This window comes from Grampus griseus, assembly GCF_964374135.1.
Source record: "Grampus griseus genome assembly, chromosome: 3".
NCBI classification, from domain to species: Eukaryota; Metazoa; Chordata; class Mammalia; order Artiodactyla; family Delphinidae; genus Grampus; species Grampus griseus.
The window spans coordinates 125,582,471-125,609,045 of NC_139019.1; the positions used below are offsets into that span (position 1 = coordinate 125,582,471).

Consider the following 26,575-nt stretch of genomic DNA (forward strand, 5'->3'; position numbering starts at 1 on the left):
GGAGATTGTACCTTTCTGAGTATTTGTCCGTTTCTTCTAAGTTATCCATTTTATTGGCATATAATTGCTTGTAGTAGTCTCTTATGATCCTTTGTGTTTCTCTGGTGTGAGTTGTAACTTCTCCTTTTTCATTTCTAATTTTATTGTCTTGAGCCCTCTCCGTTTTTTTCTTGATGCATCTGGCTAAAGGTTTATCAGTTTTGTTTACCTTCTCAAAGAACAAGCTTTTAGTTTCATTGTTCTTTTCTATTGTTTTCTTTGTTTCTATTTCATTCATTTCTGCTCTAATCTTTATGATTTCCTTCCTTCTACTAACTTTAGGTTTTGATTGTTATTCTTTCTGTAGTTGCTTTAGGTATGTAAGGTTAGCTTGTTTATTTGAGATTTTTCTTGTTTCCTGAGGTAAGATTGTATTGCTATAAACTTCCCTCATAGAACTGTTTTTTCTGCGTCCCATAGGTTTTGGATCATCGTGCGTTCATTTGCGTTTGTTTCTAGGTATTTTTTGTTTCCTCTTTGATTACTTCAGTGATCCATTGGTTGTTTAGTAGCATATTGTTTAGCCTCCATATGTTTGTGTTTTTTTAGTTTTTTTTCTTGCGATCGATTTCTAATCTCATAGCATTGTGGTTGGAAAAGATGCTTGATATGATTTCAGTTTTCTTAAATCTACTGAGGCTTGCTTTGTCACCCAACATGTGATGAATCCTGGAGAATGTTCCATGTGTACTTGAAAAGAATGTGTATTTTGCTACTTTTGGATGGAATGCTCTCTGAATATCAATTAAGTCCATCTGGTCTAATGTGTCATTTAAGGCCTGTGTTTCCTTATTGCTTTTCCGTCTGGATGATCTGTCCATTGATGTAAGTGGGGTGTTAAAGTCCCCACTATTAAATTGTGTTACATTGATTTCTCCTTTTACGGCTGTTAGCATTCGCCTTATATATTGAGGTGCTTCTATGTTGGGTGCATATATATTTACAATTCTTATATCTTCTTTTTGGATTGATCCCTTGATCATCTTTGTCTCTTGTAATAGTCTTTATTTTAAAGTCTATTTTGTCTGATATGAGTATTGGTACTCCAGCTTTCTTTTGATTTCCATTTGCATTGAATACCTTTTTCCATCCCCTCACTTTCAGTCTGTTATGTGTCCCTAGAACTGAAGTGTGTCTATTGTAGACAGCATATATATGGGTCTTGTTTTTGTATCCATTCAGCCAGTCTGTGTCTTTTGGTTGGAACATTTAATCCATTTACTTTTAAGGTAATTGTCAATATCTGTGTTCTTATTGCCATGTTGTTAATTGTCTTGGATTTGTTTTTGTAGGTCTTTTTTCTTCCCTTCCTCTTTTGTTCTCTTCTTGTGATTTGATGACTAACTTTAGTGTTGTGTTTGGATTCTTTTTTCTTTTTTGTGTGTGTATCTGCTGTATACTTTTGGTTTGCTGTTACCATGTGGTTTTGATATAGCAGTCTATATATAAACAAGATTGTTTTAACTTCCTGGTCTTTTAATTTCAAGTGCATTTCCAATATCCTGCATTTGTACACTCCTCATGATTGCTGGTTTTGATATCATATTTGTGTGTGGATTATTTCCCAGCCTTACTGTATGTTTACCCTTACCAGTGAGCTTTCCCATTTGTAATTTTCTTGTTTCTAGTTGTGGTCTTTTCTTTTCCACCTAGAGAAGGTACTTTAACATTTGTTGCAAAGCTGGTCTGTTAGTACTGAATTTTCTTAGCTTTTGCTTGTCTGTAAAGCTTTTGATTTCTCCGTCAAATCTGAATGAGAGCCTTGCTGGGTAGAGTATTCTTGGTTGTAGTTTCTTCCCTTCCATCGCTTTAAATATATTGTGCCATTCCCTCATGGCCTGCAGAGTTTCTGCTGAAAAATCAGGTAATAATCTTACGAAAATTCCCTTGTATATTATTTGTTGCTTTAAATATTTTCTCTTTGCCTTTAATTTTTGTCAGTTTGGTTACTATGTGTCTCGGCATGTTCCTCCTTGGGTTTATCCTGTATGGACTCTCCGCTTCCTGGACTTGGGTGACTGTTTCCTTTCTCATGTTAGGGAAGTTTTCAGCTATATCTCTTCAGATATTTTCTCAGGTTCTCTCTCTCTCTCTTCTCCTTCTGGGACCACTATAATGCAAATGTTGGTGCATTTAATGTTGTCCCAGAGGTTTCTTAGACTGTCCTCATTTCTTTTTATTCTTTATTCTGTTCCGCAGCAGTGATTTCCACCATTCTGTCTTCCAGCTCACTTATCCATTCTTCTGACTCGCTTATTCTCCTATAGATTCCTTCTAGTGTATTTTTTATTTCAATTATTATATTGTTCATCTCTGTTTGTTCTTTAGCTCTTCTAGGTCTTTGTTAAACATTTCTTTTATCTTCACCTGTGCCTCCATTCTTTTTCCGAGATCTTGGATCATTACTCTGAATTCTTTTTACTATCATTACTCTGAATTCTTTTTTGGGTAGATTTCCTATCTCCACTTCACTTAGTTGTTCTGGGGTTATATCTTGTTCCTTCGTCTGGGACATATTCCTCTGCTGTCTCGTTTTTGTCTAACTTTCTGTGAGTGTGGTTTCCATTCCACAGGCTGCAGGGTTGTAGTTCTTCTTGCTTTTGCTGTTGCCTCCTGGTGGATGAGGCCAGTTTGCAAGGCTTGTGCAGGCTTCCTGGTGGGAGGGACTGGTCCCTGCACATTGGTTGGTCTAGCTGGGTCTTGTCCCTCTGGTGGGCAGGGCTGTGTCAAGGGGTGTGTTTAGCAGGCAGCTGTGTGCTCAGGAAGATTTTAGGCAGTCAGTCTGCTGATGGGTGGGGCTGTGTTCCTGATCTGTTGGTGGTTTTCCCTGAGGCATCCCAGCACTGGATCCTGCAGGTTGCTGGGTGGGGCCGGGTTTTGGTGAGAAAATGGCAGCCTCCAGGAGGGTTCATGCCAATTAGTACTCCCCAGAATTACTGCCACCAGTGTCTGTCCCCGCAGTGAGCCACAGCCGACCTTGCCTCCACAGGAGACCCTCTAATACCAGCAAGTAGGTCTGGCTCAGGGTCTTAGGAGGTCACCGCTTTTTCTCCTGGGTCCTGGTACGCACAAGACCTTGTGTGCACCCTCTGAGATTAGAGTTTGTTTCCCTCTGTCCTGTTGAATTCCTGCAGTCAGTCCCCTCTGGCCTTCAAAGCCAGATGCTCTGGGAGCTCGTCCTCTCATTCCCAGACCCCCAGGCTGGGGAGCCTAACGTGAGGCTCAGAACTTTCACTCCTGTGGGAGAACCTCTACGATATAATTATTTTCCAATTTGTGGGTCGCCCATTTGGCAGGTGTGGGATTTGATTTTATTGTGATTGCTCCCCTCCTACCATCTTGTTGTGGGTTCTACACTTTCTTTGGATGTAGGATAGCTTTTTTGGGTAGGTTCCAGTGGGTTTTTTTGTTGATGGTTGTTCCAGCAGTTAGTTGTGATTTTGGTGTTTTTCGTAAGAAGAGATGAGCTCATGCCCTTCTCTTCTGCCATCTTCTAGGCAAGGTTTCTGAGCAGCTCCTGCATGCTGAAAAGGCTGCTCTGTGCTCTGGGTACAGTGGGATCCAATTAAACAGTTTCCTTCACAGCTGCTTGTAGGTTACCAACTAGCAGGTAACCTCTAGTTTTGTATTTTATGAATGTACCACAATTTATTTTTTAATGTTCCCCCATCGGTGGGCATTTAGTTAGTCTCCTGTTTTTTGCAGTTGTGGATGTTGTTAACAGTGAATGTCTCTGTTGCCATTTTTTTAACCTGCAGGTCTCTTTAATGTGGGAAACAAGCTGCTAGTGAGCCTGGACTTGCTTTTTGCAATCCGAAACCAGATCAAGCTGGGAGAGGACCCCAGAGTATCCATCAGCACTCTTCTGAAGTCAGTGCAGGATCAGACAGGTAAAGGTTGGCTTCCTCCGTTTCCCCAAGGTTAGTTCTAAGCTCCCTGGGAATTTTCAGTGATGGGCTTTCGTTAACATAATTACCTTGGAGGAGAGTCTGATACTTTGAAAAGAAGACATTCTTGACTTTCTGACACACTCTCCTCTTGAATTTTACGAATGCCAAACTTTGGAAAGCATGAGTCTTTCCGTGTATCCAGAGACCTTCAGCACAAGATTAAACAGACTTCATAGAAGCTCATCCTTTGGTCATAGGTAGACTTGGCATTACTACATGCTAAGCAGACTCATTCTGAATACACAGCCTCTGGAGGTCTGCTCCCATTTCCTAGGCTCATGCTGAGACATGAAGGTGGGCACCACCCTCCTTATTATTAGAAATTATTTTTCCCTTTGCTTTCCTCATTTCTTTCTGTTTATGCTTTTCCCATCCCTTCCTACAGAATCCAGGCCCCCTGCCCCTTCCCTGCTATGAGGTCAGATGGAGTAGAGGAAAGGTTCTAGGGTCAGACAGGTTTGTGTTTGAGTCTGCACTATACCACTTAGTGGCAGTGTGGTTTTGAGTAAGTTATTCTCTGTGCCTCAGTTTTTCCAGTTATTCAGTGAGGATAATAATACTCTTGGCTCATAAAGATGTGAGAGTTAAATGAGAGAATGTATTCAAAGCTCTCAGCATAGCATCTAGGTCCTAGTGGGTGCTGAGTACAGGGCAGCTATAACTCTCATTGGAATTGCCCTTTGAGTTGCTACCCGAACACCTGATGGCTAGGGTGCTTGACCCTTTGGTGGTTAGTACTCTTGGGTGTTCTTAGGAGAGAAGCAGTCTTGCAGAATTGCTATTCTTGCTGGCCATTGCTCATCCCCTGTGGCCTCCAGGTCTTCTTCTGTGAACTTCTCAGAGCTCTTGCTCTCCTTCTAGAGAAGACTCTTACCTCAGAGGAGCTGAGCCAGCTGCAGGAGCTGCTGTGCAATGGCTATTGGGCTTTTGAGTGCCTCACTGTCCGAGACTACAATGACATGATCTGTGGCATCTGTGGTGTGGCCCCCAAAGTGGAAGTTGCCCAGAGGAGTGAAGAAAACGTGCTGGCACTAAAGAGTGTGGAGGTAAGTGCCTCTTGGTCACCACAGGTGACCTTTAGAAATGTCTGCACACTTTGGCAGCCACCTTCCTACATGGTGTTTCCAGGAGCAGATGGCTCTAGTTCTTTCCTGGGTGAGGTGAGTAGCTTTTTCTTGCCAGTTCCCAGGCTTTCATCTAAGGCAGGCCAGGCGGAATGGAGGCACCTGTTACTTATTCAACAACAGATTTATTAAACGTGAACTCTAGGTGCACTTTTCAGGCATTTGGGAAATGGCAGTTAAACCCACGGAGTTTTTGAGCTCATGGAGCTCACTTTCTGATTTGGGGAGACAGGACACAAACATTAATAATTGTGTATATTATATTAAAATACTATTAATATATATTATGTGTAATACATTAATTTAAAGTAACAATAACAGTAAGGCAGGGTAAGGAAGAGAGCAGTATTGTGGGAAGAAGGGGCTCCTGCTTTATAGAGGGTAGTCGGGGAAGTCCTGTCTGACACAAGGGCATTTGAGTAGAGCCTTCTGAAGCCCGTGTAGTTTTCAGTGGGAGGAATATTCCAGGCAGAGGGAGCAGCAAGAATGGGATCTGAAGAGGGTTTGCTGGGCGTGGTTGAGGAACAGAAAGGTGGCCGATGTGGCTGGCTCTGTGAGCAGGGTGTAGAGTGGTTGGATATGTGAGGTTCAAGAGGCTATGGGTGGCCCGGGCCATTGTAAGGACTTCCACTGAGTGAGATGGAGAGCCCGTGAAGGGTTTTGAGGAAGAGTGGACTGATCTGACTTAGGTTCTTAACTAAAAAATGTTCACACAAAGATAACACCAAACTCAGATGGCTTTATACATTAATTCTAACAACTATCCAAGGAATAAGATTCCAGTCGTAGAAGAGTAGCAGAAGTGGATATAAGTCATTGTGTAAGACCATGTAACTGAAAACAAAACCATACATTCAATATAAGCTGAAAATTTGGGCTGATAGTACGCATGAATATAGATGTCCGAGTTCTGAATAAGATAATTGCAGAACAAATCTAACAGTGAGTAAAATAAAGTCATGACTAAGCTTATCCCAGGAAGGCAAGATTGTTTCAACATTAGAAAATATACTAATGTAATTCAGTACTTAGCAGTTTAAAGGAGAAAACCCATATGATTATTTCACTGGATGTCTAAAAAAGGCTTTCTTTTTTATTCAGCGCCCATTATGATAAAACTCTTCACAAACCAAGACTAATAGGGAAAATTGTTTAACCTGGTACAGGGAATTTTTCAAAAATTCCATAGGTGAACTCTTTCCCATCATCATGCTGAGAGGTCTGTGTGCCTGCATAGGTGTGGAGTGCCCCGTGAGCATGCTAGTAGTAGCTTTCCATGTCTGAACTCTACCACAGTGACTCTGTAAGCACTGGACCTGCAGCTCACTTGTTTGCCACCGGGGGTGGTACAGGACCTCTGGAGAAAAGCTCTGGTGTATTTTGACACGGCCAGCTGAGCATATGAGGGATTTAATGCATATTCCTCTTTCTCTTCCCAATTAAAAAAATAAGTACATACGGTGATCAAATAGTTCTGTTTTGAGGGTGGTGGTGTATAATGAGATATATGAAAACAAGCATAATGCTACTGGAGCCTTCGAAGTGTTCCCTGTAGGTAAAATGAACTGTAAAAAAAATTTGCTTTTGTGTGTTATCTCACAAAGAGGCTGTTTCTAGACTCATTCAAATCTGCTTGTCTAATGGAAATATTAATAGTGCAGCTGTGATTTATTGAGCATTTTATTACATATACCAAGTTCTTACTCTGTACTCAGTGCATTACTTTCTGGCTGACTTCTCAACCCTGTGATATTTTTGTAGATGAAGGGGGCTTGCCCAAGCTCATCCAGTCAGGAAGGGGTGGAGCTGGGATTTGACCTTGGTCTGGCTCCCTCACTCCAGAATCTGAGCTCATAAGCACCACCATGCTCACCAGTACCTCCTGGGACCCTGAGCTCTGGTTTTTTTTTTTTTTTTGCGGTACGCGGGCCTCTCACTGTTGTGGCCTCTCCCGTTTCGGAGCACAGGCTCTGGACGCGCAGGCTCAGCGGCCATGGCTCACGGGCCCAGCCGCTCCGCGGCATGTGGGATCCTCCCAGACAGGGTCACGAACCTGTGTCCCCTGCATCAGCAGGTGGACTCTCAACCACTGTGCCACCAGGGAAGCCCCTGAGCTCTGTTTTTTTACACACATCTGGTCACAGGCTTTTGGCTCTTGGCTCTCTAGAATAGACAGAAGCCCGCCTCCCTGCAAAAACTCACATATCCTAGTCCTGCCTGGTACCCGCCTTGTTCTGATCAAGGCTCACTCCTCACTGAATGAAGTAGCATTCCCTTCACTTTCCATATGCTTGTCTCTTCTCTTCTTTGTTTCTGGGTGTTTCTTTCTAGAGACCAGGACTTTTTCTCCCTTTTGTGTGTGGAGTGTAGAGTTGGGTAGTGCGTACGAGGAGAGCAGGCTGGGGGTGTTCTAAAGTCAGTGAAATAAAACAGAAAGGTATTGAACAAAACAAACGTCCACGAGGAGATTGTAGGGTTGGGCACGCCTCTTGGGGACTGGTAGAGGAGGACCCTCTGGACTGATAAGAGATGTCTCTATGTGGAGCAATGGTTCTCAGACTTTGTGGGCATAAGAATTACATTGGGCAATGATTTGCAAACTTTAGTGTGAGAGGCTTGCTGGGGCCCACCCCCAGGGTTTCTGATTCAGTGGGTCTGGAGTGGGCTGAGCATTTGCATGTCTAAAAAGTTCCCAGGTGCTGCTCATGCCACAGGTCCACGCTTTGAGAACCACTCACCTAGGGAATCTTTTAAAAATGCAGCCTTAGGGATTTAGTTCATACAGATGGAGGTGCAGCCCGGATATCAGCATTGCTGAGTATCGCAAATGATTCTGATGAGGTAATAGGATCAGGGTCTCACTCTGAGGGCTGCATAAGAGTGCTTACAAGAAGAAAAATTGAGTAGCGCAGTGCTAAATGTCTACAGTAGGTCAGTACATGCTGCACGTAGAGGAGATAGCCATGTGCTGGCATGGTCTGGGAGGACCTTCGGGAGGAGGTGAGGGATCAACAGGGTCTTGCAAGTGGGTGGAGTGCCACTAAGTTTTATTCTGATGATTCCTGCCAGCCAGGCATAAGGATTAAGGGCTTGGGCTTTGGAACAAATCTTTGTTCCCGTTCTCGTTCAGACTGCCCCTCGCTCCAGTGCTCTCACCTCAGGCACCCTCAGGCTTGTATAGTAGTAGTTAGTCGGTGTCTGGCACATGACAGGCAGTGGTAGCTGCCCTCTCCTGGCGAGGCAGGGAAGAGGACATGAATAAAGGCATAGACGCAGAAGGGACTTAGGTCTTGGGGAGTGCTGTGGTGTGGGAGAAAGGAATGAGGCCAAGGAGCAGTTTGGCACTAAGATGTTAGATTCGGGGGTGTCCCGGCAGTGAGTGGATGTCTGACTCCTTCCCCCTGCTCAGCCTGTATGGAGAAGGTAGGCTGTTGTGTTGCTGATGTTCTGTGGCTCCTACAGTTTGACCTTTTTGTCCTGACCTTTTAGTTCACCTGGCCTGACTTCTTGGCCTCTAGTGAGGTAAATGTGGAGGACTTTTGGGCCACGATGGAGACAGAAGTGATTGAGCAGGTGGCCTTCCCCGCCAGCATCCCTATCACCAAGTTTGATGCCTCTGTTATTGCCCCCTTCTTCCCACCACTGATGAGAGGAGCTGTGGTCGTCAACACTGAGAAAGACAAAAACCTGGATGTGCAGCCAGTACCTGGTAAGGCCACCTGGTAGCTGGGGTCAGGGAAGGGTCCCATCGCGTATGGAACATTGTCCATGGCAAGACAGCATGTATGGTTGAGGGGGCCAGGCCCACCTGGAGGGCTCTTTCTGGAAAGATAATGACAACCTGTGACAAAATCCCCTGGAGATGAAAGTCATGTGCAGAGTGTTGAAGAGCTGCCAGCCACATTGTATAGGACTGACCCACATAGCCCACTGTCAGCCTTCTGGGATGCCCTACACCGAGCAGTGGGAACCCTCTGAAAAAATGCTGATGGTAGGGCTCCAGCCCCAAAGATTCTCACTGAGAGATGTAGGGGGAGGCAGGGAGTCTGCCTTCTAAACAGCTCTTTCACATGGTTTTTTAGATGCTCTGTGCTTATACGTTGAGAAGCCCTGGGCTAGCTCTTTTGAGGGCGTCAGTTTCTGACAACTTGGGTTTGATTCCCAGCTATGCTCCTCAGTGACCATGTGACCTCCACCAAATCCCTTCATTGCCCCGAGCCTCTGTTGCTTCATTTACAAAGAGGGCATGACATTGCTACCCACCACCTAGGTTGTTGTGAAGATTAAGTGAGCTAATACAGTTAGAGTGATGGCCTACTTTTTTTTTTAACTGCAACTCAGAGTAAGCAATAGGTTCTACATCATGACTCAGCGTGATGGTCATATAAGTAACACGTCTATGTATATCTGTAACTAAAACAACTTTCATAAAGCAGTACTTTCCCTTACCAAATGCAACATGCTTGATTTTCTATTCTATTTCATTTTTAAAATCCTGGATATGATCTGCTAAATTGATTTTATAAGTAAGGCCCCTGCATAGTTCTGTTGATCAGGTTCAGGAACATAGTGTATAAAGAGCATTTTTAAAATGAGAGCTATTACTGTTCCTCATGTTGCTGCAGTTGTGTTAAGAATCTGAGATCATGGTTCTGGAAAAACTTAAAAGGTTAAAAGCTGACCCATTTCAGGGTTCTTTGCATGGGTGCTCTGCAGGGTATCTCCCCTAGATGTTCAAAGGCAGAAAGCTGGCTCTCAGAGACTTCGGGTATCTGTAGAAGCTTAAGACCTGCCTTGAGTCCCCCTCTCCCAGCCCCCAGGGCAGTGCTCAGGGCAAAGCCTGCTCGACTGTGGACCAGGCCCCCTTGTTCCCATCCTCGTGCATGAGGGACTCCGCAGGACCTCAGGTGGCTGGCAGTAGCGCCCTCCCATTAGCACGACGTCTCTTGCAGGCAATGGCGGTGCCTTGGTACGGCTGCTCCAGGAGGGCACCTGCAAGCTTGAGGAGATCGGCTCCTACAGCGAGGAGGAGCTGCACTGCCTGCTGAGGCAGTGTGGCATCCCCTTCGGGGCAGAAGACTCCAGGGTGAGTCTCGGGGCAGCGCTGGAGGTAGGGACTTTGGGAGCAGACTGGTGGGCCATTTTTCTGGGCAGGGATATGAATACCCGTGACTGGGCACTTGTGTTGGACACAGAGTGCTGGTGGGCAGGGAGGCCTGGGAGATAGCCAGCAGCCAGATTGTGACATGCACGCAAGGCCTTCCCATCCAGGTAGTTCCTCTGTTGAGGTAGTGGGTCCAGACTCAGGTTCAGGAATCCAGGCTCTCGGGCTAACTGTGTGTGGCCTCGGATAAGCTGCCTTACACATCTGAGCCTCATTTTCCTTATTTGCAAAGTGGAAATAACCAAAATACCAACCTCATGAAGTTTGCAGTGTCTAGTTATCACCTATCCAGGCTCTTAGAAAACAAGCGCCATGGCGTCCATAGAGAAGGATGTGGAGGGGTGTGTGTATTTTATCCATACATTGTGTACTTCCCTTCATACTAATGTGCTCTTGAAAATCTTATGCTTCAAGTTCAGACCCAAATGTTGGCTCCTCCTTGACACTTTCCCTGCCCTGTAAAAAAATAGAGAGAACCCAGGCCTCAGAGTCTGGCAGCTTGATCAGTCTGGCTGGCTTACAGGGCCTCAGCGTCCCCATATGTACCTAAAGGACATTGGGCTGGTGAGGCTCCAAGGCCCAATCTGGCCTTAACAGTTTATCCATTTGCTTTGAGTGAGCATTTGGTGCTGTGTACCAAGCCTGGTCACTTAGCATTCACTGCTGTGTTTAATCTTGTCCTTGTGCTCTAGGACCAGCTCTGCTTCTCCTTGTTGGCCCTCTACGAATCTGTTCAGAATGGAGCCAGAGCTCGACAGCCCCCACCTCATCTCACAGGGGGTAAAATCTACAAGATGTGCCCCCATCAGGTAGGAGGATAAGGAGGAAGAACTCAGGGCGCAATTGTCCACGTCAGCTGCCCACACAGAGGATCTGCTTGATCCAGCTCATCCTGGAGCTGGCACTTAGGTCACTGGGCAGCTGTGGAATAGCTCCTGTGGGTCACCACCAGTGAGTGTTAGGCACCCTACCGTACGCTGGCCCCTGCCTCAGCTGTTGAGGGTACAAAGGTGAGCAGCGAAGATGTCATTCCTCCCTGGGTGACCTCATATTGAGAGACAAAGTCACCATGGCTTGTGGCACCAGCTCTGCAGGAACTAGACAAGGACCAGAGATAGAAAGTAGCGGAGAGGGACCTGCTGTCTGTGGGGCAGCCAGAGGAGGCTGAGAGCCCCATGTAAAGCTTAGGAAGGGATGTGACCACTATGTCCTGAGCGGGGAGGGGTCCCCGGAGGCCAGTTCATGTAGAGCTTTGGAGGCAAGAGTAACAGTTTGGGTTTTCTTCTGAGAGTGATGAGAGAGGCCCATTGGATGGTTTGAATGGGAAATGGTCTGATTTGGGTTCTAAGAAGATCACTCCTTAGGCCCGTAGAGAGCATGCACAGGGTAGGCGCCAGGATAGCACTGGGAAGGTTGTGCCCTGTGTGACACAGTCGTCCCAATCCCGGTAGAAAACCCCCTGAACAGTGCTAAATGGGGAAGACGGCTTCGCAGAGCCTCCACTTCACCGAGTGGGGCAGGGCGACTAGCTGTCAAAAGACAGTCAGGTCGTCAACTCCTTCAACAACCCCTGGCAGGTCAGAGCCTGCTCAGAGCCTTGTGTTCATGTGACTGGGGTTCATCTCAGGAGAAGCACTTGACAACACAGGGATGTGAGAGCTATAGGTCTCGGGGCTGTGGTGGGCCAGTGGTATTACTTGGAGGCGATAGCCAGGACTGGTAGGTGTGAAGGTAGGGAGGTAGAGGCAGAATTCTCCAGTGGACACACAGCTGCCCAGCAGTGGAGTGGTATTTGGGGGATTTGAGGAAGGCTATACCTTCATCAGGGGGTCTCATCTGGACAGCACCATCAGGGTCTGCTCAAAATACAGATGCTTAGACTCCACCTTCAGTGGCTAATTGTGTAGATTTGGAGTGGGACCCAGGAACTTCCTCCTAGCTGCTGGTGCCATGCAGCTTGGGAACCACTGGACTAGCTGGTGTTTGGTGGGGTGATGGGGAGGGTGGGGTTTGGAGGTGATGCCTTGGTGGGTGGGGATGGGGGGGATCTCTCAGCCTCATTGGATGCTCCCAGCTCTTCTCCCAGGATGCTCCCAGCTCTTCTCCCAGGCTGCAGTGAGCTGGCGACTTCATTTAGGGCCAGAAGTAGGAGGGAAGCAGAATGTCACGGGCTCTGGCAGGATGGCGTGACCTCAGTCATAAAACCTGATTGTCCGTCTTCCTGGGAGGAAGCGAGTGGACCTGACTCGGTCTGTCAGCAGATTGGCTTCTTCACCCTGTGCTATACTCCATCTCCCCACCAGGTGGTGTGTGGCTCTAAGTATCTCGTGCGGGGCGAGAGTGCCCTCGACCATGTGGACCTGCTCGTCTCCTCCCGCCATTGGCCTCCTGTGTATGTGGTCGACATGGCCACACCAGTGGCCCTGTGTGCTGACCTCTGCTACCCGGAGCTGACCAACCAGATGTGGGGGAGGAATCAGGGCTGTTTCTCCAGCCCCACGGAGCCGCCTGTGGTGAGTTCCCTTCTGAGGAACTGGGACGCATCCCCCTGGTTCGTTGGGAAGACCTTCTGCGAACCATCCACCACCTTTTTTCTCCACCAGTGTTTTGTCTCAGTGCTCTGGAACCAGCATTTACTCCACAAATTTTTACTGACCCACCCCATGCGTGTGTGTGAGGCCACAGCATGTCATTTAGGGTGCCCAGGGTGACCCCAGGTATCTTGGGGTCAAAGGGGTCACCTTGCAGTTAAGCCTAGAAAATTGCCACCTTTGAGGACACTGTGCATGCTGACATACTAACATGCTGACATACTGAAGGCCCAGACCAGCCCTGTTTTGGCTTTGACCGAATATGCCGTGTGGCACTCCTTGTGTTGTGATCTAGAGACACAGTGGCTTAGAAAATGCTGACCATGTCAACCCCTTTCCTCTAATTAAAAGGGGGAAGTAAGGGCCCGAGGTGAAAATGGACCTGTCGAGTGTCACACAGCAGATGAATGGCAGAGCCCTGGTCTCTGTCTTGGTGCACTGTATCAGGCTGTGGTTCTTAGCACGGGCACATGCCCTTGGCTAGAAGAGACGTTAGGACTGGTAATAGGAAGGGGCCATCATTGTCCTCACTGGCCTTTGCCTTAGTCCATGGGGCTCACTGGGTTTGTAAGGTTGGTGTGAGGCATCTGAGCCTCTTCCTGTTCCCCTGCAGCCCCAGCCTGATTGCTTAGGCAGATATAAATATTAGCTCAGGTAATCCAGCATCTGCTCTGGGAGGTGGCCACTGTTACTGTCCCCATTCTCACATGAGGAAACGGAGGCACAGGGGAGGAGGAAAGGGGGACTTGCCCTGGGAAACGTGTTATGTGGTGACGGTAGGATTTAAACAGAGCTGGCTCACCCACAGCTTGGACCTTAATCTTCCCTCACGTCACAGTGGCTTATCATCTCCCTTGTAGAGCGTGTCCTGCCCAGAACTCTTGGACCAGCATTATACGGTGGATATGTCGGAGGCTGAGCACTCTGTCCAGCACCCGGTCACCAAGACTGCCACACGGCGCATCGTCCATGCAGGCATACAGCCCAGTCCTGGCGACCCCAGTGCTGGGCACCACTCCTTGGCCCTGTGTCCTGAGTTGGCGCCCTACGCAGCCATCCTGTCCTCCTTTGCAGACAGCAAACCAAACAGCGTCCGCCAGCGGCCCATTGCCTTTGACAATGCCACCCACTATTACCTCTACAACCGCCTCATGGACTTCCTCACCAGTCGCGAGATTGTCAACCGGCAGATCCATGACATTGTGCAGAGCTGCCAGCCTGGCGAGGTGGTCATCCGAGACACCCTGTACCGCCTCGGGGTTGCTCAGATCAAGACAGAGACGGAGGAGGACGCTGAGGAAGAGGAGGTGGCCACAGCTGCAGAGTAAGCCGGGCTCTTGTGCAGGGACCGCACCATCTCTCTCAAGCCATAGTAAGGCCCTTGCCCGAGGCAGATCCATCCAGGGGACCAGCTTCTGATGCTGGGACTGACCAAAGAGCTTCCATTTCCTGAGCACGGTGGAGCCCAGGGTCCTTGGTTCTCAACCTTCTGGGGGTCGGGACGGGCACCAGGACACTCTTTGGGTGGCACCATATGTTCAGTAAAGGGGCAGGGAGCTGCTGGCTTCCCAGGGGCGCCTGTGGGTGGGGGTGGAGGTCCTGGGTGGGCCAAGGCTGCTGAGGTTTCCCTTCCCACCCAGGGACACCGTTTCCAGCCCCTGCGGCCTGTTGCCTTTGACTCGGGGCCTTGGGGGCTTCATTAGCTCCAGGGGTCCTTCTCCCAGAGGAGGAATGCATTCCCTCTGCACCCACATCTGGGGGCAGCTGAGAAAGGGTGAGCCACAACTCTCTTCCAGGCCTAGCCTCCCTGCCCCAAGCTTTGAGGAAGAGGAGCCCCTTCCTCCTTTCCTGGTCACTGCTGCTGCAGCCTGCATCCTCTCTGGACCCTCGTCACAGAGGGGGTGTGGCCCGTGAGCATGATATAACCTGGGGGCAGTAGGAAAAACTCCCTTCTGTGAAGGGTAAGCAGACTGGGCCGTAAGGAAACAGCAGGACTGGCTCAAGTGCCCAAAGTTTGCTTAGGGCACGGGAATTGGCCGTGTTATTTAATTTATTGAGAGGAGTGGAATAGGTGGCTTTTTTCCCCTCCCTCTTCCCCGACCAGAATAAAGTTTATTAAATTATATGGTTTGGGTGCAACAAGAGTCCATTCCAGCCTCATTGTATGCAGCTCAGTGTGGTTGGGCCCCAGAGGTGCTGGGGTTGGGCACTCACCGCGGAAGGATGGACGGAGGTCCCCGGGAATCCGCATGGCACAAAGACCAGAGGCCAGCTGTGTTAATGCTGTTAGTTTAATGCTGACAGAGACATCCCACAGCGTGACTGTTAGTTATGATGAGTCAACCTGGAGCGTGTGCTGCTTGCTTGGTGTGGCCAGCCACACGGGGCCCCTGCCTTCCAGCTCAGAATGGCGGGGCGGGGCCGGACAGAGCACCCCAACCTTTAGCTGCCACCTGGCTCATTGCAGCAATACCAGACCTAGGGTGGGTGGGGCCGTGGAGAGAAGGCTTAGAGGGCAGAGAGGGACAATTAGATTCTTACAGAGGAGTCACCCTGCTCCAAGGGCCTGAACCAAGTGCAGCCCTGAGCACCGGCCTGCTCTCCTTGATCCACTCAGCAGGTGTTCTTCCATTCGGCCAAGGGCCAGGGAGCCTTGTTTTTTCCTCAAGGTTTGGGCAGCTCCTGGGGACTTCAGTCACAAAACCAGTCCATTTCCCTTGAAACAGGAGGGAAGGAGGGGAGGAAGCGGGAACAGGCTAAGAGTGAGCTGGGTATTCTCCCAGTTGGCATAGCACACACGAGGCCACAGCATTGAGAACTGGCGGGGGCGGGGCTGAGCCCCAGCCCCTGACTGGCAGTGATGGCCCAGGCCCTGGGAGTGGGGTTCTCTCCAACCTCCTGTAGCTCCCACATTCCTGAGTTTCAGGGCTGGGCTGTTGAGGGAAATGACCAAGGGCACAGTCTGTGCTCTCCCCATGGTGCCCCATCCATGGAGGAGGGGAGCAAGTACATCCCTGTGATCACCTCCTCAGCAGAACTGGTAGTTGTTGGGTTGCAGCAGGGGCTGGGCAACGTCCCCCTGCTCACAGCAGCCCAGGTGCTCGCTGGAGCTCTCCTCCTCTGGCTCACTGCTGCTGCTTGGTAGGTTGCTGTAGTCCTGGGTGGGGGGGTGTCAGGGGATGGTCAGAACTGATCAGTCAGGCCCAGCTTTAACCAGCCACCCACCCTGAGCCTGGCACCACTCACCTGCTCTCTTCTATCCACTAGAACCTGCTCCTGAAGGAGGGAGCAGATTTGCTGGAAGGTGGGTCTGCGGGTCGGCTCCAGGGCCCAGCAGGCCTGCATGATGCTGTATCTGAGGCAGGACAGAAGCTACTTGTGGGCCTGGGACTCATCATGTCTGTGCATGCACGCACGCACACACACTACAGGGTCCTGCCCCGCAGAGGTCCCAAAACCAAGTCAGAAGTGAGCTTTGCACAAGGCCAGTGCGAAGTCCTTGGTGTGCATTATCTAATCTTTCCAGTAACCCCGGGAAAAGGGGCTTTTTGTCAAAATGGGCGTGGTAACTGAGGAGGAAAAAAGCTCAGAGATGCTCCTTTGCCCAAGCTCCTAGGATGAAGAAGGGGCACTCCTGCTGCCTGCAGGTAGGTTTAAGAGGCCAGTTGATGGTAGGACTTAAGTGGCTGAGGAGCTAGCTGGCTGAGTGCATCCACCTTGGCAGTAAGCGCCTGGGTGGCATATAGGGAGCAGCCGTGGAGAGACAGTGGCTGGAGAAAGATGCAGTGGGTGAGATGGGCCAGCGAGTGTGGGGGAAGGCTGTGGTGAGGGCAGGGAGCCAGTGAGGAGCCTGGGGTGGGCTGGCTGGCGTGAGGCAGTTAAGAGGCTGCAGCGGCTGGCTGGCTATGCTGAGTGAGAGGCTGGCCGCCACCACAGAGCTCCAGGACAGGGAAGGAAAGAGAGAGCCCTCTTGAGGTCATAGCAACAGAGTCTGAGTTAAACATTCATCATCCGTCTTAGGGCCGGCCCCAGCTGAGAGCCCTCTTTGAGAATGTCCCCCGTGCTACCTGGGAAACCAGTGGAAACCCTGAAGTTGATAAAAAGGGGTCTTAGTCCACTGTGGGCAAGTGGAAGCCTGACCCTGGAACGTTGTGGACAGGAAAGACAGGCCACACACCTTCCCATCCACTTCCAACAAATCCTGGGGTATTCTTCCTCCCTGGGGTCCTTCACTTACATGTTCTTTGGGGCAAACGCAGGCTGGGCCATTTGGTATCCGTCCTTCACCAGTTTATAGAACTTGCTGTTCACCAGGATGCCAGGGTAGGGGTTCAGGCCTGCAAAGGACAGGATCATGGAAAAGACCATATTCAGTGCTCACCGTCACCTTCCCCCACACATCTTGGCAGGGCTGGCTGTGCAGGGTCCCAGCTGGACTGCGATAATAGAACAGCAGCTCCGCTTAACAAGTGTTTACTATATGCCGGGCACTGCAAACGGCTTAGGCTTCTAGGACGTTGAAAGTCTTCAGCCAGGCCTCATCACACCCACAAAATCCCAGCACAAGCTTTGGAATAAGAGCTTGGTAGAGGAGTACATTGAAGGGCTTAGCCCAACTTCCTGTGCCTACTGCTCCAGAAATAGGAGCTGTATCTTCAAAGACATGCATGTTTCAGAGAGTGAGGGCAAACAGCACTCTAGGAAACAGCAACTGCACAAGCAGACAGGTGAGGACACCGCCTGGAGGGAGTGCCTGTCGAGGTAGAGGGTGTGCCCCGCCCACTCCGGAGCTGCAACGCTTGGTTTTAAGATACTTCGCCCATCCCTGCAGTCTTAGCAGCCCTTGCTCTGCCCTGACCACCAAGTGTCCTGGACTAGCATCCTCCACGAGGTGTAGGACGCCATGGGTAACCAAGCACCAGTCAGCCCTACGCTGAGCCTGCACTGCGCCAGCGGCTTACCAAGTGAGAAGATCTCCCAGAGGAGGATGCCGTAGGACCAGACGTCGCTCTGAACTGTGTAGACGCAGTCGAAGATGCTCTCTGGGGCCATCCACTTCACGGGCAGGCGGGCCTGGCACAGCAGACCCCAGTCACCTTGCACCCTGGGTCACCACCCCTCCCCGGCCTGGCCCAGCCTTCCCAGCACTCACGTTGCCCTTGACGATGTAGTTGGAGTCATTCATGATGTCCCTAGCCAGACCAAAGTCCCCAATCTTGGCCACATGGCCACTGGTCAGCAGCACGTTTCTGGCTGCCACGTCCCGGTGGATGCACTGAGGGAAAGCACTGTAGGGTTAGTCTTGACCCCCCCGCTACCTGAGCCCAAGGTGCAGGAGGAACAGCCAGGACCCCACCCAGAAGGCTTGGGGTCCTCCTCGAGGAAGTGGGCATCAGTTTTGGTCCTGTACCCTGGATCCTGTCCCTACCTTCTACCAAGACCCAGGTCTAGGAAAATTTAATGTGGGCATACAGTCAGTGTTGAGAAACCATCATGACTGGCCCTGCGTGGCAGGAGCTGCCTCAGAGCTAGATGGTCTGCACGGGCCCAGGAGCAGTGAGCCCTGGGGCTCCTAACAGGAGCAGGAGCTGCCACCCTCAGGGCCCTGCCGTTCCAGGCCCTTCCCTAAACATCTGCACACGTTGTAACCCAATTCCACCTTCATGCCATTCTACGATTGTGCCCGTTTCTATAGGTGTAGAAACCTAGGCTCAGAGAGGTTCAGCAGTTGCTCAAAGCCACACAGCAAGCGGCAGAGCCAGCATTCAGGCTCTAGACTCCCAGGCCTGTGTTGTAAGGAGGACGGCCCCCTTCACACACTCCCTTTTCTCCCCCTTGTCCTCACCCATCCAGCCTCACGGGGTGTTGGCTGCCCCTGCCACCCCCCCGCCCCCCACACCCCGGGTGACCACACATCATAGGGACCTGTTTTCTGACTCACGTTCTTGGAAGCGAGGAATGCCATGCCCTGGGCCACCTGGCTGGAAAAGTGGAGCAGGTCACGCAGCTCCAGCAGCCGCCCGTTCTCCTTGTCCAGGTCTGGTGTGGGGAGAGGTGTCAGGGCGGCCTCCCCACCTCAACCCAAGCAGCCCCTCTCGTCTCCCTCAGCCCTGATACCTCCTCCGCACCTTGCTCAGAGAATGAATCATTTGATGAAGAAGTGGAGACAGGCCTCATCTCCACATAGGTGTCCACACCCTGGCTGGAGAAGCCGCTGTCCCTGCATAGGAGAGGGGACCGCGGGCTGATCAGTGCCTGTCACCGCACTGCCCAGCTCAGGCCTCTCCCAGCCACTCAGCAGAGAAAGGAAGGGACCTCAGGGTCAACTTGAACTTCCCTTTCTGACACCTCCTTTCATCAGTGACCTCTGCTTGGCCATCCAGTGAGGGAGCTTACAACCTGTTCTCTCTTTGGGCAGCTCTACCTGTTAGAAAGTTCTCCACCGTTCCTAATGTTAATCTGCCCCCGGGCTATTCCTCCTCCTGGTCCTCGCTCTGCCCTCCAGAAGCATCTCCCTCTTCTCTGGAACAGCCCAGCAGGGCTTCGAGCATATTCCAGGGCCCCTTCTTTGAGCCCTCTTGTCTACATCACGGCTCTCCCTTCTGGCTGCACATTAAAATCACCCAGGGAGTTCCAGATACTCAGACCATCGAACCAAAGACTTCAGAAACTCCAGGGGTAAAACCCAGTCATTCCCACTTACACGTTAATCCAGGCAACTCCCGTGTGTAGCCAGAGTTGAGGACTGGTCTAGAGCAGTGCCTCTTAAACTTATCCACGTGCATGTGAATCACCTGGGGAATCTTATTTAAATGCAGATTCTGACTCCGCAGGTTTGGGTAGGCCTGAGATTGTACATTCCTAACAGCTCTCAGAAGCCTGTGAGCCTGTGCTTCGGGTGGCTGTTCAGGTTGAGAAGCACTGCTCCACACTGATTAGCCACCACTGCGTCTAATATTCCAACCAGATAGGAGTCAGGACCTCTCAGCTGCTCCCTCTGTGATACAGCTGTGCACCTTGACGATGTCCTTGCTCTCGTGTTCCCAGAAAAACAACCTAGTGCTTTATTTATGGTTTGACCATTAAACTATCCACTCCCTTGGTCTAGAAAGTGTACTTCTATTAAGGTAACCTGGGATCTCATTAGTAGGACTGGTTCACATGCCGTTTGCCCTTGAAATCACCCGACTCGGAATCCTTTCCCCATCTGTAGATTTGAAGATGGAAGCTAATACTTGACTTCAGTTCTCATTTTGAGTTGCTCTGGCCTGAGTTTCTAGCCTGCTGAGGCCCAGCGTGAGCCACCCACTCAAAAGGGTGTCAGAAAATCAGAGAAAATCCTGCCAGCCCCCATACTCGAGGTCACTGGGTGGAGTGAAATGGCCTCCTTCCCCTTTTGCCTCCCCTGGTTTGGTAGCTGACATTGGTAGGATAGGAGCCCAGTGTATATATACCCTTGTTCTGACCCAGCAGCCTGGCCCTGAAGCCTCACAAGCCCCGAGTCCAAGACTCCCAGGAGATCAGTGTAGCTCAGGTGAGCACTGGACAAGGAGTCAACAGAGCAGAATCCAGCCAGGCTCCGCCTCTGCCCTTGACTCATGTGTGACACAAAGGCCACTTCTTTTCTCTGGTTCCCCAATGTGGCTCTGTCTATCTGCCTCTGGGTGGCTTCCAGGAATCACAGCATTACAGAACGAGAGAGCAGAGAGACCCTGAGGGGTTCAACCCCTGATGGCTGGGGGGGGGGAAGCCGAGGCCCAAGTGGACCAGGGACCTGGCCACAGCTATGCTGTTTTGCCCCTGCTCATTCAACGCCCGAAAGACTCTATCCCACTTCTGCATGGCTACTCAAAAGTGGAATGGGTGCCCTCCAGCCCCCGACAGCACATGCTGTGGGAGAAACAGGGCCATTATCCCCAAGATTTGCCCATCGCTGGCGAGGGCCCCGGACGGATCTTGGTTGATCTTTTACGTATGATAAGATAATGATCTCATTAATGCCCATCTCCACCAGACGATGAGCGGCCCATCTTTGCCCTCAATACTCCCAGAACATAGTAGGGGCTCAAATATTTGTTGGATGATGGGAATAAATAGGAGGAAAACTGAGTTGCCCACATGATATGGGTGGCTACTCCGCACAGCACAAACGGGAAGGCGAGGGCCACGCAAGCCACCCAACCCGGAGCTGACTTCGGGGACAGACATGGGGGCCCCACCTCCCAGTCCTGGCCTCCTTCCTGTCTTTCACCAGGATACTACCTGCGGATGTATTTCTTTTCCAAGTGGATGTTCTTGTAGCCGGTGCCTGCCTTGGGGTCCTGGCCTGGATTCAGGCTGGGTCCCAGCATGGCCTCAGCCTTCCTTCGCAGAAAGTTGAGCAGGTCGCCATAGCAGCAGTACTCGGTGATGACCAGGACAGGGCCTAGAGCAGCCAAGAGTGGGGTCAGTGCACCCCTAACACACCACCCCATGTGGGCAGGAACATGGGGCGGGGGCAATAAGAACCTGGACTGGAACTCAGGAGCCCCGGGTTCTAATCCTGCCTGTCTATAAGCAGCCCTCCCTGCTTTCTGGGTGACCTCAGTGACCCAACTGTCTAAAGCAGAGGAACCTCCAAAAAACTGTAGCTGAATAATTCTTTCTTCGAAGGAAATCTGTGACAGTTCCACACAAGTCAAAGCTGCTAGAGGAGAAGAGACTGGAGCGGACTGAGAGTCCCAACAGGCCCTGGGGCACTTCTGTGGGCCCTGTGGTGAGTGTCCAAGCCTCTTTGAGTGGGGGCTTCCTAAAAGGTAGATTTGAAGGGCTTCACTCCAGACCCATAGCGTCAGACTCCCTGGAGCAGGGCCCAGGCATCTGCACTCTTTTCTCCTTTTCCAGGTGACTCTGATGCCCACCCATGTCTGAGAGCCACTGATCAGATCTCACAGAACTGCCTGTCATCCATAAGCAGCTTCTGACCAGCCCAGGCATCTGGCCTAGGAATTCAAGGGTTGCTGAGACAGGGATCCCACCTTCACTTTGTGGAGACGGGAAGGGGAGGATGGAGTGAGGTAGCCCTGGGACCCTCAGACACCCAAGAGGCCCCACCACGATGGGCCCCTTACCTCCGTGGGTACAGGCTCCCAGAAGGTTGACTATGTTCTCGTGCTGGCCCAGGTGGCTCATGATCTTCAGTTCCGACATGAGGGCCTCCTTCTCGTCAGCGTGAGCCGTGGCTGGGAGATGGGGCCACAGGTCCCACAGAGAAAGGGCAGGACACGGAGAGCCATGCACACAGACGCCCAGGGGAGCAAAGCAGAGGGGACCCAGAGCCCCAAAGCAATCAGAAGCCGAAAGAGGCAGGAGAAATGAGGACACACGATGGGAGTTACGGGGAGAGAGAGAGGACAGATGGCCTGTTACTGAGCTGATTGTGGGCGGCAGGAGACCAACCTGTGGCCAGGCCATAGGCCAGGATGGCCTCTGTGCACCAGAGCCCCTTTGAGGCTCAGGCAGAAGCCCTTCCACACCCAGGAGTTAGAGGGAGCCGGGAGCTCACAAAGGAAGCCGAGAGCCCTCACCCCCGATCCCAGGCTCTGTTCCACAGGCCCTGACAGGCCGAAAATGTGGGTGATGCCCTTGTGACGACAGAACAGACCCCCCCTTGGCAGATGCCACCTCCTACCCGCTGCCCCGAAGCTGCTTCCTGTACTCACACTTCAGCATCTTCACAGCCACCTTCAGAACAGCGTCTTCCTTGCCCAGACCAAAGGCCGTGGCCTCTACCACCTTCCCAAAGGCACCTGCTCCAAGGGTTTTACCTGCCACACACACAGCCTGCTGAGGTCCCGGGGCCCCTAAGGGCCCACAGGCTCCCTGCCACCCACGCTGGCCCTGTGACAGCAGGGCGTGTTGGGTGCTGAGACCCCGGCTCACCAAACTGCAGGTTGTTCCGGGGGAACTCCCACTTCTCGTTGTAGGGCAGCTGGGTTGGGTCGATGAAGGTGTAGCTGTTGCCCCCGTAGCTCTCAATGATCTTCCAGCGCACCTGGTACTTGGGCTTCTGCAGAGGGAGAGGGAGGAGGCATGGGTCAGCTGGGCCTGGCAGGTGGATCTTGGACATCATCCCGACCCGGGAGGACAGGGGCTGGGCAGTCCCACCGCACAGCGGGAGGAGGTCGGTGTGGCCTGCGACGTGGTGAGAGGGGCTGTGTCATCTCATGCCCATGGCACCGAGAGCCCCGTCCCTGCCTGGCTTGGCCTTACCATGGGACCGTCCATTCTCCAAGCCTCAGTTTCCCTACCTGTGTATTGAAAGATTTGGACAGGACCACCTCTGAGGGTTTTGACAGCTCTGATGAGGTAGTAATTCCTGAGCCAGGAGGGAGGGTGGAACTGTAGATCCATCCATCCATCCGTCCATCCTCTCATCCAATTATTACTTGTTTGTTTTATTTTCACTTGTGGTAAGAACAAAATTTACCATCCCAACCAGTTTTGAGTATACCGTTCAGTAGTGTTATAGACAGTCCCACTGTTGTGCAACCAACCTCCAGAACTCTTTTCATCTTGAAAAGCTGCAAGTCTGTACTCACTAAACAACAACTCCCTGTTCCCCCCTCCCCCGAGCCCCCAGCCACTTATCTCATGCATCTGACTGTTCCAGGTACCTTATTTAACTGGAATCATGCAGGATCTGTCCCTTTGTAACTGGCTTATCTCAATTTGCATGATGTCTTCAAGGTTCATCCATGTTGTTGCCTATGTCAGCATTTCCTGCCTTTTTAAGGCTGAATATTATCCCATCCAAATATTTCACCGAGTACCTGTTTGTTTCAGGCACCGTTGATTCAGAGTTTGACAAAACAAGAGTCCCTGTCCCCTGGAGTTTGCATTCTAGTTGCTAAGACGGACAATCAACTCAGATACATATGTAGGAAATTTTCGAATAGCGCTATGGAGATAAGAAAGCAAAGTAATAGGACAGAGAGCGCCGGGGACAACCGAACACAAGTCAGGGAGGGCCCCTGAGGAGGCGAGAGGGAGCTGGCCACGTGAGCAGCAGGGGAAGCACTTCGCGGGTGCAGGGAGTGGAGGCCTGGGGGTGGGAAAGGTCTGGGCGAGTCTAAGGGACTGGAAGGTGCCGTGTGGCTGGAGGGGAGCGGGGGGCGGTTCTGGAGGCAGGAAAGTCTTGAGGGCTGCAATCAGCAAGTGAGTTCTCTAAGCGCAAGGGGAACCCTTTGAGGCTCGATGCAGGCGAGCGATGCATCCGACTCTACATTGCTCAAGGACCAACAGAGAGAGACCCCACGTACAAGACAGCGGGCGTCTGGAGGACCTGCATTCCCCTCAGGCTCTCCACGCTGTTCCAACCAGCCAGCTGGCGGCAGAGCATAAGCAGAGGAGGAGCGGCTGCCTCTCTCTTTCCTGCCCCTGGTGGCAGCTGCATGGGGGCATCATGCCAGGGGTACCCATGAGAAGTGCTGATGGCAGACAGAGTTTAGGTGGAAAGTGGAAGCTGGGCTGGGGCGGTGGAGGACACTGAGGCCTCGGGTCAGCAGTCCAGCTCGCTTTCCGGTCAGTTGTGGGGGACAGGGACCAGCTGGGCTGTGCTTAGCAGCTGGGCTCCTACATGGGGCACCCAACTCGGGCAGGGGGAGCTAAAGTGGGTGCTGGGGAGGAGGGTGACAAGTCTCACCAGGTTAAGGGAAAAGACTCCAGATAGCCATAGGGAAGGACTTCCGGATGGTATTTCGGGGGGAAAGACTGCAGTTAGACATGAGGAAGAATTTCCAGGTCCTGATTCAGGACGAGAGACTAGTGGTGAACCTAAGGACATCCATGTTACAGTTTCAGCAGATAGTCTGAAACGGGACAGGAAGAGGACTTCTGGAGTGTCAGAGGATTCAAACCCTGTGTGTGGGTGCCTTCCCAACACAAAGGATGGACACAGAACCGGGAGGGATTCCTTGACCTTGCCTGGCCACTTCCATCTCCAGGAGCCACTGTGGTGATGGCTGGTTTTTCCCCCCCTGCCACTTCTCCTTCCTCTGGCCCCGCAGCTGGGCCTGAGTCAGCCCCTCCCCAGCCCACCGCGAGCTGGCTATCTGGCTGGAACTTCAGCGCTCTCTCTGAATCCCAGACCTGATACCTGGAGGACGACGCAGCTCTCCCACGCCTGCCTCAGGCATCCCCACCCCTCTTCCTGGAAAGCAGACACTAGCTCTCAGCCTCTGCTATCCCTAGACCGGGCTTCTGTGTAACTCCCGGGGGCTTCTACCCAGAGGGGCCTCTCCTCTGAAGGAGAACCCTAATGGGGAGGCCAGGATGGGCAGCCTCGGAGTATAATGCTATCAGTGAGCGTCTCCCGAGCACTTCCTGTGAGTGGGCGCTGGGCTCCACACTCAACGTGCGTCATCTCACTTAATGCTCACAACAGGCCCAGGCCACTTCCCCTTGGTGACCGAGGTAGGCATGGAATCATCAAAGTCCCCACAACTCCCCATCCAGGCCTGCTGTTTTGGGTGGGCGGATGTTTTCTGTCTCAGGAAGGGGGAGATCTGAACAGTTTCCACTGGAAATCTTGGGGACCCTCCTGTGCTTCCCCCACATACCTCCCAATCCCCAGAGCTCAGTTCCAACCCCCAGAATTCCAGCCTCTCCAGTGGCTTCCCCGTCTCCTCCTGTCCTCCCCATCACCATCATCCTTTCTTCCCCATGTCCTTCCTCCTTCCAGCCTGCTGACTTCTGCCCTTTTCTCTCCCCCCTTGGCCCCCCTTGTGGTCTCTCTGGGGGCCAGAAAGGCGATGAGTCAGCCCTGAGACAGAAGCAACCCTTCCCTCAAGTGGGGCCACCCCTCCCCTCAGGCCTGAGTAGTGAGGACAAGCCAGGCTGAGTCCCCAGTGAAGGGACAAGACTCAGAACCCTGTGGAGCAAAGCAGAGGACACTTGGACAACAAGCCCTGAGGTAGGGCATGGTCATCTTGACCCCTGGGATGCCCTCCTTCTCTTGGCCTTGAGTCAGCTCACGGGCCAGTTCAGTTTCTTAAATGGGATAAGAGGTGACTGGAGTACATGTTCCAAAAATGGTCCCGTGAAGAGAACGTAAGGTGTCCCCAAACCACGGCTGGCCAAGGGGGCTGGGCGGCCCAAGGCAGAAAGGGCTGGAGGGGAACTGGGCCCTTCTCTAGAATCTCTGCAGGGCTGAGGAGGCAGCTCTGTGGGGACGGAGAGGCTGTTTTCAGCTCCATATAAGGAAGAACTTTGCAACAGAGCTGCGCAGAGAAGGAATGGGAGGCCACAACAATGAGTGAAGTCCTGTCCCCAGAGGCGGGCGGAGTTGGATGGATCTGGGTCTGAATCCCGCCTTGCCAGGCTCTAGGACTCTAGGAAAATTGGTGTCTCTAAGCCTCTGTCTCTCCATCTGTGAAATGGTGTTGATAATGGCAGCCCCCGCACCAGACTGTGCTGAAGGTTCACCGAGGTGACGGCGTGTAGAGGACTGAGCAGGGTGCTGGGCACGGACAGGGCTCTGAATGGATGCTACACACCCTGGACCCAGGAGGAAGCTGGCTGGGGAACTCAAGATAGCTCATGCATCTTGGGATTGGAGGGCTGTCTGGCCCATCCAAGATTCAGACCCAGATCCACACAACTCCCAACCCTTGGCTCTTAAACTAGACCATCAGGCTCTTGGCATGTCACGGGAGGAGGCTGTAAAGG

General features: G+C 51.6%; 2 protein-coding genes across 5 annotated transcripts in view; one reads left to right on the plus strand and one right to left on the minus strand.

Moving 5' to 3' along the window:
- The window catches only part of HMGXB3 (HMG-box containing 3), a 58,027-nt gene extending 43,826 nt beyond the window's left edge, over positions 1-14,201 (plus strand). For all 3 annotated transcript variants that reach the window (XM_082652245.1, XM_082652243.1, XM_082652244.1), the window contains 7 exons: positions 3,798-3,929; positions 4,851-5,035; positions 8,603-8,822; positions 10,066-10,199; positions 10,970-11,086; positions 12,581-12,790; positions 13,729-14,201. In XM_082652245.1, coding sequence (XP_082508371.1) covers positions 3,798-3,929; positions 4,851-5,035; positions 8,603-8,822; positions 10,066-10,199; positions 10,970-11,086; positions 12,581-12,790; positions 13,729-14,196 — 1,466 coding nt within the window. In that variant the 3' untranslated portion in view covers positions 14,197-14,201. The remainder of the gene's footprint in view (positions 1-3,797; positions 3,930-4,850; positions 5,036-8,602; positions 8,823-10,065; positions 10,200-10,969; positions 11,087-12,580; positions 12,791-13,728) is intronic.
- Positions 14,202-15,455: 1,254 nt separating this feature from the next.
- Positions 15,456-26,575, minus strand: part of CSF1R (colony stimulating factor 1 receptor) — a 30,006-nt gene continuing 18,886 nt past the window's right edge. The window contains exons 11-22 of one of the 2 annotated variants that reach the window (XM_082652247.1): positions 22,790-22,916; positions 22,570-22,674; positions 21,979-22,089; positions 21,131-21,293; positions 18,997-19,088; positions 18,810-18,907; positions 18,021-18,143; positions 17,830-17,941; positions 17,106-17,205; positions 16,115-16,223; positions 15,893-16,025; positions 15,456-15,584 (exon numbers count right to left, since the gene is read on the minus strand). In XM_082652247.1, the coding sequence (XP_082508373.1) occupies positions 15,897-16,025; positions 16,115-16,223; positions 17,106-17,205; positions 17,830-17,941; positions 18,021-18,143; positions 18,810-18,907; positions 18,997-19,088; positions 21,131-21,293; positions 21,979-22,089; positions 22,570-22,674; positions 22,790-22,916 (1,269 nt within the window). In that variant the 3' untranslated portion in view covers positions 15,456-15,584; positions 15,893-15,896. Of the gene's footprint in view, positions 15,585-15,885; positions 16,026-16,114; positions 16,224-17,105; positions 17,206-17,829; positions 17,942-18,020; positions 18,144-18,809; positions 18,908-18,996; positions 19,089-21,130; positions 21,294-21,978; positions 22,090-22,569; positions 22,675-22,789; positions 22,917-26,575 lie in introns of those variants that run through there. The other variant, XM_082652246.1, reaches the window with a different exon arrangement.